The 15,303-nt window shown below is 39.0% G+C and overlaps 1 protein-coding gene across 7 annotated transcripts in view; it reads left to right on the plus strand.

Annotated features, from left to right (window-relative positions):
• The first annotated feature begins 315 nt into the window (after positions 1-315).
• The window catches only part of lcor (ligand dependent nuclear receptor corepressor), a 49,360-nt gene continuing 34,372 nt past the window's right edge, over positions 316-15,303 (plus strand). For 2 of the 7 annotated variants that reach the window (NM_001128663.3, NM_001195697.2), the window contains 2 exon segments: positions 519-609; positions 14,529-14,594. Coding sequence is in view for 3 of the 7 variants with exons in the window: in XM_031904767.1 (XP_031760627.1) it covers positions 514-613; positions 14,529-14,594 (166 nt within the window). In the remaining 4 variants the exon portion in view is untranslated. 7 annotated transcript variants of the gene reach the window in all.

The raw sequence follows: 15,303 nt of genomic DNA on the forward strand, positions 1-15,303 counted from the left end.
GTCAAAGGCTCTCTCTTTGCCCTACCTGAAGGCAGTCCTGGAGCCATGACACAAAGCCTAAATATGACAAATAATCACTGGCACTTAGTAGCATTAGCTAAATACCCAGAGACAGGAAGGACAGACAAACAAAGGAATACAATTACACTTTATTCAGTAAAATCAATTTATAAATAAGTTCTAAAGGTTTCTTCAGCGTTTTTACATGTTTAATATGCGCTGTAATAACTAATCTCCAAATACGAATTATCACTCTTTTGTTTTGCTTAGCAGCACAAGCCTTCCCAAACTAGCAGAGCATTGTCAACGCTCTAATGCCCTTCGGCCTGAGATCTATTTTAGCATCACCATGGATACTCCCAGGTTTGGCGGTGACGGTTGGGAGTGACAGGCGAGCGCTAGGTGGCTGCTCGGCGAGGTGACGTCACGTGACCGCCTTCCACGCTGTCAGGGGGCGGGGCCTTATGGCGGGAGAGGCAGTTGTGGTGCGCGCTCGCGCGGGCCCAGCAGAAAATGGCGGCGAGTCTGTGTAAGAGCCAGCAATGTTCCATCGAGAGGCGCGGTTTTCGTCAGGAACTTGACTCGTGGCGGCACAAGCTCATTCACTGTGTAGGTAAGCTTCCATTCTTTATAAGCGCGCCGCTGCCGCCTTGTGCCTCGGGTTTCTTGCTAAATTAAAACGTGAATAGGGAACTGGAGTGGAGGCGAGAGGGGCAACCCGGAACCGGCGTTGGCATGTTTTTATCTCTGGCATAGAGAAAAGTCAAGTTGCACTTGCCGGGAGACTTGTGCTCGTTTTGCCCGCGGAGCCGGTGCAGTTGTGCTTAGCGCTTGGGCTGCTCGGAGTGGGTGTGTATATGCAGCACATGAGGGAGCCAGCCCGGCCGGCGGAGCAGGGGTTAAGGGGAAGGCGCGTCCCCGCGGTGGGGTTGCGGAAGGGAAGTCATGTGCCGCGCATTAGCTCGGGAGCGCGCAGCATCTTATCATCCGCTGTCAGAGTTAACCCTAGAAACCCACAAGGGACGCGAATCTTTACGCGAATCTATGTGGAGTCATAGGGTGCTTGTGTTTAGGCTTGTGTGTTCCCGTTAGCCGCATGTCCTGCCCACATCTAGGCGGGAGATAAACACGCAACACCTGCGATATGTTCTTCCTGTCGGCTTGAAGTTTCAAACCATGGGGAAATTGGTAGAAATGGTACAACTATCGGGTCCTGTAGTGGCTCTCCATCAGTAGCCGGCCTAAGCCAATAGCAAGAGGTGGATCCGCCTGCCGCCTACTGTTGCTGGGACTTTCCATGTTATTTGGAGGCTGTGGGAGAGAAACTCCCGCCCTCGCCGCCGCGCCCTCCACATTTTCGGAGCGCGTGGACGCGCACTGTGCGTGTCCGCGTATGAGCAAGCGCGCCCCCGCATACAGCCCCCAGCTTGCTTCTCACACCCACCTCCGTCCCCGGAAAAATGGGGGGTTACTTGCTGAATGTGCCGGTGTTGCAGGAGAGCGAAATGCCCGCGTTAATGGCGTGCCACTGGGACAAGTTACCTCAGAGCGCCATGCAGCGCCGCTTCCATGTGTAGGGATGCATTTATAGTGCGCCGGCTTCCTTGCTGGGATAGGCTTTAGCGAGCACACTTGGTTATGGCCAGTCATTAGCTCGTTTCCTTACATTCAATGGGCTGTCAGGATATTGGGGGAGTGAGGATGACTGGCCATGCACAGGGGCTTACTGGCTGCTTACAGGGGCACATTGCCTTGCTGAGCATTCTGTGGGCATGTAGCCCTGAGCCTCAGTGGGGGAGGTAACCATGATATACAAAGTACTACATAGCAGGGATGCACCAAATCCATCCTACTTGCATCTGATGTTTGCTGAGTCCCCCACAAAAGACTTGCCTGAAATTTGTCCCCAGATGAATGTAGCAAAGGTCACATTCACTTGTCCCCGGTTTCAGTGACTTTTTAAGTGTTCAGCCATACTAATTACAAACCCTAAATGAATACAGCAAGAAAGTGCTTGGTTTCAGCAGAATTCTGGCTTTGGTACATCCCTAGTACATACAGATAACAATGACATGTACATTGGTGCATTGGATAATTGTAGTTCAACAACAGCTGGGGGGGGGGGGTAAAGGCAAATATTGTGAATCTCTGGGTACAATCTGTGTGGCATGGGGCGAATGGGAAGTGCATGTGTTGCTGAGTTTATAAGTAATTGCTTCCAGTAGGCAATTTCCATTTACAGCTCAGGTGCAGAGATCATTTCTAATCAGGGCTATTTTTTTTTGGCCGCTTTCAGTTTGCAGCTATGACATTTTTGGGTGTGTTTTAGCTGTTTGCTTAATTAAAGAAACTCAATGCTCTGCTCCTCAACCCCCTCCCTTCTTTCTGCAAACACTTTTTTGTGTCCCTTGAATGGAGGGTTGGGAGGGGGTGAGGCAGAGAGAGAGGTGTGTGTGGTGCTGGGGGGGGGGGGGGGGGTTGAGGGGCCTTGGGCCTAGCTCAGCTCGTTTGCTGATTGCTGTCCTTCCCGATGAAGCCTTCCTCGCACACCGTGATCAACGATCACTCTAGCTACAGAGGATCAGTCAGATCGAGGAATGAAATCTCCTTTTGGTGGCAGCAGATTGCTGGGGGATGGGTGAGGGACGATGAAAACTCCCCTGTTACAGTATGTTGTTTTTTTTGTCTTCTCTTTAAGGTCCTGTTTCCCTTCCCTCTACCCTCTTCTGAATCTGTATGCTCGGAAAGATTAAAAGGCTGAAATTACACATATTATACATAAACCTATTAGCCCCCTTCAGAAAAAGAAAAGTAAGTTGTTAGGCTTTGTTTTTAAGAGCACAAATATCTGTAGCCCCTCCTCACTAATTGGACTCCAAGCTATTGTTATAAGACAACTGCTTATTTTGAAATATTCGCTCAGGCTAAAGTGTGTTTTCAATATTGTATATTGTTAGTCATGTTCTAGTTTCATTTTAAGTTCAGGTATTCTTGCCCAGAAGTCACTTCCTCCAGAAACATTATTCTTCTGCCAAAACCCAGCATGACATAATTTTAGCAGATCCCATTATGCAAATTGTGCTTTCTGGTATTCGCTGGGATGTAATTTCATGCAGTGATAACATGTCTTTGTCCTCCCTTGAATCAGAGAGTGGACATGTTTTATAATGTTTAATATTTTTAGGGTTGGGCAACGAAAATCTAAAGGCTGTAAAGTAGATTATGAATACCTTTCTTTAAACATTGGTTAATGTTTTCTAGGTTTTCTTTAGGTCACAGTAGAGTACAAATTTTCCATTCTTAAAATGTCTGTTTGGGAGTCATATAACAGCAGGTGAACAGATAGATTAAAAAAAATGCATGTTTTAACTCTCTTAAATATTTGGCTTTTACTGTAATTTCAAAATATATTTTACATTTTGATATTTTTTAAGACTAGTCAGCACCTATAATACTGAACATAAAGGCATATATTTCTCATCCTAACTTTTGTTATATTGTCTATACATTTTGACCCTTGTTACTCATTTATTAAAATGGTATTTCAGATCTTTTGAATTGTCTGAACTGTATACTTTGTGAAAAACTACAGTGGCTGAATGAAGAATATTTCCAGAATGTTTCTGAACCAGGGTCTTGTCTTGACTCTGCCAATCTAAAATACAGTATACTTTAACAACCCTCCCCCCCCATGAAAATAGTGGTCAGTTTGACAAAAAATAAGTTTTGGAGCTTAAAAAATTACTAATAATGTTTGTAAAATATTATAGGACCAGAACCAACTAAAAGTGTCAGTACTTTTATATTTGGGCATCAAAATAGAATGATCTGTCTTCAGCAATGCTCTTTTGCTAATAAAATAACTGCTTAGGATTTAGGAATGATTAAGGAATGCACCAAATCAAGGATACAGTTTGGAATTTGGTTGAAATCTAGTACTTTTTGCCACATTGGGCCAAATCCAAAAGGGCAGATTTATCACCATTTGAGTTAACACAATTTGAATTATTTTGCAACAAATTTAAAATTCGAGTTTTCAAAATATGAATGATTTATTAAGTATAAAACTTGAATGAAGACTTGGACATCTTTAAGCTGGCTTGTTCGTGTAGTCAGTTGGAGTTTTTTTTTCTCAAGCTAGGTTTTGAAGACCAATTTGGAATAACATAAAGGGTATAATGTAATTTTACTATGGTTCTTTTTTTAATTTGCACATAATTGCATATTCAAGATGCTATAGATTTTATGAATTCTGCTAAAAAAAAAGTTTAAACCAAAACGGCTTATTTACTAGCATTTAAGCAGAACAAAATCTGAACCCTTTGTCATGTGTCTTTAAAGTGCTGTTTTTTTTTTTTTTTTTGTTTGGTGCAGTGTTTTATGGTTTCAAATTTGAATATGCAAATTAGCATGCAAATTAGGAGCAGTTTGGTATTCCTCTAAATCCAAAATTTATGGATTTGGTGCATCCCTAGTTTTTATCCTGTATGTGAAGTATAATTATTTGACCCTGCTAATCACCTTTTTGGTAATTAAACCATTGTATTCTAAGTAGGCTATTAAAAACACTTATTTTTAAAGCATCACAATTTTACAGAGCTGGTACAGTAAATGGTGTATACAGAGTGCATTGCAAGAATCCCTGGTGTAATGGGTACAAGAACTATACAAACTGGGCTCTACAACCCTGCATATAGTTTTTATGACTTAATAGGTATGGAATTGTCCGTGTATGTGATGGTTCACTGTACTCTTGGCATGGAGCTGACTTACTGTAGCATCTCTTTAAATTGCCCCTTTAGACCCACATGCATGTTCAGTGTTACCCAACAATTTTATGTTGTTCATGTTGACTTTTTAAATTTCATTCAAAAACCTTAGTGCAAACCCTGCGTAGATTGTCACATTAACCTTTTGTGTTAAACTTGTACTTTGAGACTAAAGTTTTGTAATGTTGACAACCCAGTATTTTTAATCTTTATGACAGTGTGGCACACCCTGCATTAACTGATTTATAATATAACTCAGTTTTGGTTGTTTTTTTTTTTCTCTCATATGAATTTGTACAAAACACGAGTATTAAATTTTTTTTTGCACATTTATTGTAATTTAATAAGAATAAAATACTCAATTGTTGCTTTCTAAAGTCATATTACTCAAACCTGGTAGGATGTTGTCACACATTTCACTTTTGTAAAAGTATTTTTTATTGCCTTTATGTTAATAGGATCTATTATGTGCAATGCTTGGGATCTGGGGTTTTCTAAATAAGGGGTCTTTCTGTTATTTGGATCACCATCCCTTATGACTGCTAATAATCATATAAACATTTAATAAACCCAATAGGATTTTATCCACAACATGGATTTGGCCAGCTTCGTAAGAGTAAGGCCACACAAGGCCGACAATCCACCTCGTGGGTCCCTACCTTTAGGATCTAGTGCAAGGTACACAACAGAGAAAAAGATAATTGTCTGGGAAGTGACCTTCCCATAATTTGGAGTTTTCTAGGAAATGCGTTTCTGGACAAGGGATGACACCCGTGCCTGTAGTAGAAAAACGTTGTTAAGTTTTTTTTAAAGTAACAAGAGAATCGATGAAATGCCAATTTATGCCTCAGAATCATATTTAGGGACACATTCATCAAAGTACGAATTCGAATCTCGAAATGGGAAAAATTCGGCTTAGATATGATAATTTCTGATCACAAATATCACAAATGCTTACAGTAAAATCGGAATAGTAATGATGATATCGTATTGGCGATCCGAAAGTCACAACATTTTCGTATAAAATGATTGTAAATGGTAGGAAACCTTTCTGACTTTGATCCTTCTGTGCATGACTTTGGAAGCCTCCCATAGGACCCAATGGAACTCTGCAGCTCCAACCTGGCCCAAGGAAAGTCACGATACTGAAGCTTTAATGAATCCGAAACTTTCGTACTCGGCGCAACAATACAATTTTGTCGCAAAGTGCAAAAAAGTTGTGGAAAATACGCACAGTACGACCAAATACAAATTTTGTGTGTTTCGTAGCGGTCGTACTTTAATAAATGTGCCCCATAATGACATGCTTGTTTATTCCTTGTTAATTCTTTTAATACTGAGTCATTTTCTTACATGACTTTGCTGGTAATCATAGCTATCACCTATGGGCGGATGATGGACAGTTTTACCAAATTGCCCTGGTGCCTGTCTTATGTGGTCCTAAAATAAAAAAAATGGCACTCTTATTCAAAACTTGTTAAAATATTTGATTTGGGTATGTTGCATTGGAAAAAACCCATAATGTGGTACTTCACCTTTAAAACTGGCTTTTAGTATGATGTAGACTGTAATATTCTGAAACACATTGCTATTGGGTTTCATTTCTTTTTTGTGGACTTTGAATTATTTAGCTTTTTGTCAAGTGCTGCAGTTTGTAATTTCAGCAGGTATGTAATTGCTAAGGCAAAATTGACCTTAGCAACCAGGAGTTGGTATTTTATGAGTGACTGGAATATGACTAGGAAGGGGGAAAGATAAGAGAGAACATGTACAGGTATTTTTAAAACTGATTTCCTTTTTCTCTGTACTAATATAACCGTACCCTGTAATTGATCCCAACTAAGATATAAATAATCCTTATTGGATGCAAAGCAGTACTATTAGGTTTAATTAATGTTTTATTTATTTTTTAGTTGACTTAAGGTATGGTAATCCAAATTACAGAAAGACCCCTTATCTGGAATACCCTTGATCCCGAGCATTCTGGGTAACGGGTCCTATACTTGTAATACAGGTATAGGACCCGTTATCCAGAATGCTCGGGACCAAGGGTGTTCCGGAGAAGGGGTCTTTCCGTAATTTGGATCTTCATACCTTAAGTCTATTAAAAAATCAATAAAACCTTAATTAAACTCAATAAGATTATTTTGCATCCAGTAAGGATTAATTATATCTTAGTGTGGATCAAATACAAAGCACTGTTTTATTTTTACAGAGAAAAAGGAAATCAATTTTTAAAATCTGAATTATTTGCTTATAATGGAGTCTATGGGAGACAGGCTTTCCGTAATTTGGAGCTTTCTGGATATCGGGTTTCCGGATAAGGGATCCCATACCTGTACTAACAAAAACTGTACCTACAGAGAGAAATATATTTTTGGCTGCCAGGGTCAGTAACCCCAGTAAACTAGAAAGAGGCAGAAGAAAAAGGTAAATTTAATAAGTTGCTAAGGACAGGGCATTCTAAAACTTACAAAGGGGCAGATTTATCAAAATGAGACATTCACCAAGTAGGTGAATTCTTCTGTGGTGAGTTCTATTCATTCCTATGGGATTTTTAGAAGCATATGTATCAAATCATGAACTCTAACTTTCACCCATTGATAAATATGCTTCTAAAAATCCCATAGGAATGAATAGAAAGTGGGTGAATTTTTCTGTGGTGAGCACTTATCTTTCATTTTGATAAATCTGTCTCTTGAGTTAATGTAACTGTCTCCTACTCTTGTAAAGACCAAACTATCTATTTTTACACCATTAACTGTTGAATTAAGGCCCGAATGGATATACTATGCTGAAGTGAATGATGTTACATTTTTCAAATTATGATATACTTTATGCGCAAAGCCAGAAAGTGGCCAGGTGGACATGCATGCAATTTGAAGCTTAATTTTGTGCAGTACTGAGAGTTACAGTTCAGTTTAGTTGGTGGGCCACTAGTTGCCCACTACTGGTATCATGTATTTCTCACAGCAAGGCTCTTGGTTATAGTCCTGATTAAACTTTTAATGGGACAGAATTCAGTATGGCTATGGGCCGTGGTAGACAGGGAGATTAGTTGCCAGCGACAAATCTCCCTTGTTGCGGGTGACTAATCTCCCCGATATGCCATTCCACCGGTTCGAATGTATATCGCCGGTGGGATGGCATATTTGGCGGCGCAATTTCCTGAAATCGCGGAAGTTTCCTCTTAAGGCAACTTCCACGATTTCGGGAAATTGCGGCGCCGCATATGCCATCTCACCGTCGATTTACATTCAAGCCGGTGTGACGGCATATCGGGAAGATTTGTCGCAGGCGACTAATCTCCCCGTCTACCGCAGTCCTAAAATTGTGAAATGGTGTTAGTTTGCCAGTAAAGCCATACATAGGGAAAAATAACAGACTTTTTCTACAGAACTTGATGGATAATGTCTTCAGCTTTATCAGCTGTGCAGAGTATATTGTCTTTATAATTAAGTCCTTCTCTCACTTACATATGATTTACAAGATGCTGTTTGTTCTCAGTATAGGTTGCAAGCATCCAAACTACCCTTAAATGTCATTGGTAAATTCTGATATATGCCATTCAGCACATCTGCCAAGAAGTTATCCATGTTAGTTTGGTGGCACTTAGCCCAAAAATGTTCTGCCAAATGCGCTTTGAACATTGAAATTACCTGCAAGTTGTTGTGCCGGTGCTTGTCCTTTCCATTATCCCTACACATACACAACATAATGTCATTGTAAGCATATAATCAGACTTACTACAGAACTTGACTCTAGGGAGGGCTAGAGAGCAATGTGATAAAGCTATGTGTACCTAGTTTGTCTTATATGGCATACGTCAAGGATAATATCCATAGCATTTGTGGGACTGGAAAACTCTCATAATATGGCACACAAGTTGTTTTGATTGGATTGACAATGTTTGCCTCCTAAAAATATAGTGATCTTTGCCCGACACTGCTGTCATTTGAGTGTGTTGAGGATGAGTGTGTCCTATTCATTTTGCAACTTCAACAGTGAGAGCTTTTTTTAAAAACATTAGAGTAATTATTTGTTTAAAACCAAGGTTGGGTTTACAGCATATCCTTTACCAAAAAATGTTAAGTCAATGCTAGTTTCTCATGTTTATTTTAAAAACATGATTTTTTAAATAATATACAATCCCTCATTCAGTAGCTATAGAACCTTGCTAGCACCTAGGCCTTCTGTGCTTAAAAGGGGAATATACTTTTTTAATTGACACATATACTTTTGTATAAAATGTTAGGCAAAATGACAATTAGTTTATTCTGCACAGTAAGCCTACTTGCTTAATTTTTTCCAAAAAATGTTAAAAAAAAAAACAAAAAAACTTTTATATATAGCAAACAGCCGTGAAGTATGTTTTTTTTTCCCTCCTCTGGGTAAAACATACATATACTGGTAGTGGGGAGACCAGAAAATATTGTTGTGGTGAACCTTCCTGGCACAAATGCTCCACTTTAAGGTACCAAACATTGACAGGACATATCTGTGAACCCTGCAGTTCTTAAATGGGGATAAAACTAGAAAAACTTGTTAGCTCCAGGAAAAGTTGGGAAATGTTTTAAAAAGAACCCCTATTAAAAATCTACTAACTGGAGTGGATATTTATCGGGGAGGCATGTAGGCGAATTCGATCGTTTGGCCCTGGGGCCAAACGATCGAATTCTACACGCGGTAATGGGGCAGTCGGTTCGGGGACCGCATCAATGAGCCGATGCGGTCCCTGATCCGACTGGATTTTCTAACCTGGCCGATCGATATCTGGCCAATTTCAGGCCAGATATCGGTCGGCCAGGCCCCTTGGTTCTGCCCCTACACGGGGCTGATTAGCTGCCGAATCGCTCCAAGGGACCGATATCAGCAGCTACAATCGGCCCATGTATGGGGACCTTTATTGGTTTATTGCTGCAAATCTACAGGGCACCACTCGTGCATTGTTTGTTTTTTTGCAGTGCAAGAATGTTTGGCTGTGAAAGCATTTTTATAAACCATTTATATCTCCAAAATGCTAAGGGAAATCTTAAACCTCTTTGTGAAAAAGAATAACCATGCACTACAGTTTACTGGATTTTAAATGATATGGACTGTTTCCCTTTTAAACCAATATAAGTTCTCTGGGAAATAAGTACAGAAATCATGTTTTTTGTTAGAAACACAATACTTTACTGTATTAATGGATAGGTTAAAGCAGTATACTTTGTACACCCTATGACCTAGATTTTGTAAGGCTGCTACTCAAGTGCCCTTACATTAGATACACATCCAATCGCAATGGCTGGTTGCAGATGGCCACAGGATATGCAAACCAATGCTCTACAGCTTTATTTGCAGTAATAGACTGTACAAAGTACTAATAGGCATTTTAAAGATGATCATGGTCATGATTATCATGATGTAATATCCAGGAATAGTACCCACTGATAAGCATTAGTAAAAAAGGTATTAGATGTGGGAGCAGAAATGTAGACTTTGTTGCGCTTACACTTGCACAGTGCTATTTGTGTTTAGTATCTTTCTCTCTTTACGGGTCACTGTCAAAATGAGAAAACATTAAAGTCTTCCTTCTTTAGACATAGTGGCAAAAGGTTTGCCATGACCCCCTAGAAACTTATAATAAATCTGTGTAGTTTGGAAGGTTCAGTTTGGATGTGCAGTAGGCTCTCCAGGCTATATATATATATATATATATATTTTTTTTTTTTTTTAATTCTGATATCTGTTTTTAAGGACTGAGATTGAGGATTATAATTTCCTACTTTGTTTTTAATATTTCAAAGTTCAAGATATGGGATGCTGTCTAACTTACTTTTTTATTAGTTTCATTTTTTTTCTTTTAAATAAAATGTTTAAACAAACATCTTTGCTTTTCACTGCTGTTTCTCTCTGTAGTAAGTCAGTACTTTGTGCTTGATGTTGGCCAAACTAGCATAAGTAGGATTTGTTGGTAAAACACCCTGTTGATGTTTAATGGTTCAGTGTTTCACTTAAAGAAGTGAGTTGTGAGCAAATGTAGTTGTCAAGGGAAGGGAGATGCCTTTGTTTAGTAAAGGTAGTGTGACACTGATGGTACTACAGCAAACATTCACTCCTAACGTGCAGAGTTATGAAGGGAACTGGTGGTGAATGGCTACAGACTAGCACCAAATGTATGCTAATGGTATCCTGGCTATCGCCACAGTGGGCAGGTACTATCAGGTTGCAGCCTCACTTGGGTTTCCTGTGTCTTCCAGCACACACACTAGATTTGCTAATGATGTATTCTAGTGTGTGTGTGTGTGAACCTGACACTTATTTTTTTTTTTTGTAATCTGCTTCATTGCAAGAGCAGCCTTAACCTTTTGATGGCTATGAATAAAAGTTTCTTTAGCAAAAATATCTAAATAGCAGACTGAGCGATATCAAGCAAATCCCTCGACCTTACTGTTATAACTTTTATCATGAAAAAAATAGCAAAAAAAAGTCCCATTCATTTTAAGCAAATACCTCTTGACACTGTGATCCTTGTGCAACACCCTGTAGGAAGACTGCATTGCTTAAGGCCAGCATAAATAGAAATTTGTATGCTCTTGGTACTATGCTGTTACTCTGTCGGGATGGCAGGGAGGTGGCTGGGGACAGTATTAAAGTTGTGTTTTTTTGTTTGTGGTTTTTTTTTTGGTTTTTTTTTACTGACCAGATTGCTGATTTTTTTTATTACATTCTCTATAATGGCACACAGTTTTGCACACAGTTACACTAGTCATGGCACATCTGTCTATACTTGCATTTTGAGGAAATAATTGTGTGCAGTTACAGCAATCATCAGTATTTTATCTTGACTGATCCTCCGAAATGTTGCATTGAGAGCACTTAAATCATCTGTGAAAGTGGTAGTTCACCATAAAATAAACTTTTAGAATGTTGCAGTGATATTCTGAGACAATTTACAATTGTTCTTTTATTTTTTAGCTTTTTGTTCAGCAGCTCACAGTTTGGAATTTCAGCAGCTATCTTGTTGCTAGGATCCAGTTAACCTTAGAACCAGGTAGTGATTTGAGTGAAAGACTGAATAGATTGATAAGTAATGCAAAGTTCCCATAACATAAAATGTTAGCCTCCTAAAGCAATAGGGTCAGTGACTTCCATTTGAAAATAGAAGGAAGAGACAGAAGAAAGCACACCATTTCAAATCTATAAAAAAGACCAATGAAGAAAATCTTTAGACTAGATCTATTTATAATATACTAAAAACTAACTTAATAGTGAAAACACAATAGAATGTGATCACACTTTTTGTGGATATATAGCTCTTACCCACAGTGACGGTGGGTCCGGGTGCTCATGCCCCAGACCATTCAGCACAGGGAGCCATCACAGAAAACCAAATATGAAGACAGGCAGGCACTCCGGATTATTTGTTGCAAATGTAGAAAAATGCAGCCAGTAAAAAAATAATTAAGTTAAAAAAGTATAAATTTTATTTTATCCATATGTAAAAACAAATAGCCTCTTAACTTAATAGTGAGCAAAACCGTGTAAGAACAAAAGAGCAGTGCAGGTGTAATTCTTGAATGTGCTGCATTAGTGCAGATCTTTGTTATGGGTTATTTTTTGAAGCACACTTTGTTGTTTGTGTGTAAGGACAACTAGGGTGGTTTATATGTATGCTTTTTATCTTGTACCTGTACCACTTTTTTCAGGGTTCAAATATTATAAAAGTTTCACTTATAACACCTTGCCTGTACCCCAGTGTTTAAACCTTTGTACATGGGTACGGTTGAACCACAGTTCGTAATTTTTTTTCTTTACCCAAGTTATAGCCCGAAGTGCCCCAGTCTAAAACAAGTGCACGTCACTGAAGTCTGCTTGTTTCTAATTGCTCCCACTGCAGAAAAGGGGAGTTTAAAAAGTCTTTTTTTTTTCCACTTCTCTCTAATGGAAATTCTTTAGAAGGGGAAATGTTTTGTTATTTTCCTTGTCTGATTTCTACATAGTCCTGCTGCATGCAGCTCATACTTGTCTAAGCTGCCATGCCACTTGTTAACTGACTTTAACCTTCTTTGTTATTACCTGTTTGTATGATAATAACCCTACAACACTGTTTCTTTACCATTGGCCACCAAGGGGGCCACCCAATTGATAGGCTTATACCTAAAGCTTTTTTGTAGCCAAGCTGCATACTATGGTATTTTGTTTTGTGAACAGTGCCTGAAGTTACCTTCTGCTATCCCCACTGTTCATGTTGTCTTTTTTTTTTTTTGCTAAAAATCCCTAGTGAGATTTTCATGCAATTATGATGCTTTTGCATTTTTTTTTTTACATTGGAGCAAAAAACATGCCTTTAGTGGCTTCTTACTTAAAATCTCACCCTAGGTATTTAAAAATAAATGTTACTGTTCTATTGACGTTTAAGTAGTATGCCTACTGAAAAAAATATCAGCATCATACCAAGTAATTTCAGCAGAAGGTGCTGGGTTTGCCCAAATTTGTAGCTTAGTGGAAATTGATTTGGTTCAGCAGTTGTGATGGTGTGTACTAAAGGGGCTGTATACACTTGTGTGATATTAGTTCAGTGAACAGGGCTTGCGTTGAACATACTTTTTGCCTGTTTAGAACAATAGCACATGGTAACATTTGAAGCTGAACTGAAATTGCCTCCCTTTGCATTTTCCTGACTTGCGGATCACTGCATGTAATATTTTGATTGCAATTTTACAAAACAGCAAAGCATTTTCTGGAGATTTGTCATCTGCACTAGTGAAGATTTAACCACAGGCAACAAACCTTACAGTGTGCTATTGCTCTTAAGCACCAAATATCTCTTGCGTTAAGGCTGGTGACGTGCTGGAAGGTTAGTATTCCGAAGTTGCCTTGTGAGGACTTATCGGGTAACTTCGGAAAACCGAAGCAACGTGTATACCATCCCAATGGTGATTTACTTTTTTGCCTGTTGAAAGGCATTTTGGGGAAGTTTGTCACCTGTGGTAGCGAAGATTTATCACTGGCGACTAATCTCCCAGTGTGCCACCAGCCGAAACAGGGCAAACTGGAAAATCAAAGCTCCTCCATGTTTCCTCCTTGGGCACAGATAAAGTCCCCATTTATCTGTAAGCTAAAAGATCTCTGCTACCACGGGTGACTGATCCCTCCGAAATGCCTTTCCACCGACAACAAAGACAGTGGCCAGTGGAACGGCCTGCACATTGCTTCGGTTTTCCAAAGTCATGCAAAGTTGCCTGCAAAAAAGTTGATTACTGTCTGATCTGATTCTCTGCCATGAAGGGGCCAAACATGGAGTAGCTTCTATTTCCTTGTTTGCCCTGTTTAGCTAAAAAGAAAAAACAAAAGTGATTTAAAATAGGCAAAAAATAAGCTAAGTCCTATTCTTTGCGCTTAAAGCTAGGTAAAGGTAAACTCCCTGGTAAATAGTCAACACATTTTGATTCAACACAATGTTTGATTTCTCTGTACTGTATTTGGATCCCATGTGTTGCAAAGACATTCCTTACTGTTGCATATTTACAAACACAGCCAGAAATAATATAGTAGATTGGGATTGTGCTGCTGTGCACAAGGGAAGGGAAGTTAATTACTTTTAATTTTATATCTTTAATATGGCATTGCTTTGCACTTTTAAATAATTTGAAAAATGCGCTCTTCATTTTTGGCATTGTATGATTTCTCACACACTAACATACCATATGTTAACCTATGTGCTGTGTAATGTTCTTGAGTAGTATTAAACTTTATTTATTTTTACATTTTTAGGCTTTGAGAGCATTTTAGAAGGGCTCTTTGGACCTGGATTACTGAAAGATATCAGCCTATATAAAGGTATTTCTTGATTTTACCATATTTAATATATTTATCTGAGCTGTAGTTTACAACAGTGGTATTCAGTGGCTAACCTTTATGCTACTATTGTTTTTGTAGCTGTGGTAGCATGGTCTTATTGGGAGTTTTTCTTCATTGTAGAAATTGTTAGTAATGTAAGTAAGCAAACTGTTTTTCAATGGGGGTGAGCATACACTAATTTCCTGTTGCTTTTGTTGAAGTTTTGCAGATTTTGCTTGCAGTTTAGCATCACATATGTCTGCTATTCACTGCCAGTCTGGCAAAAATCTTTATTGCTTCTCTGCATCCTTCCATTTTTATCATACACCCCTTGCATTAAGCTAGTGGTTGGTGGCAGAACTTTCAAAGTGTATTACAGACTATACCAGTTACTTAAGATGCATTTTGATTTAGGATAAACTGGTCACCCTTTCTAAAGGTCATTGGAACATAATGTTTCTCTCTGCATTTTAGCTAGTGGAGATTCCATTTACTACTGTATATTACATGAATATCGCTTACATGAAAGTGTTCCCCCATGTAAATGACAGTACGCAGTGAAGCAGCCAGCACATAGACCTAAAGCCCTGCCCCGTTTTAGTATCCTTCTAAAACTAAGGAGAAACGTGTCTCCAGCGATCGGGAAAAGTAGAATTAGCATAAAGAAGCAGCAACAGAATTAACAGTACAACATATAACACTTATCACC

The sequence above is a fragment of the Xenopus tropicalis genome, chromosome 7, assembly GCF_000004195.4.
Source record: "Xenopus tropicalis strain Nigerian chromosome 7, UCB_Xtro_10.0, whole genome shotgun sequence".
Lineage (NCBI taxonomy): Eukaryota > Metazoa > Chordata > Amphibia > Anura > Pipidae > Xenopus > Xenopus tropicalis.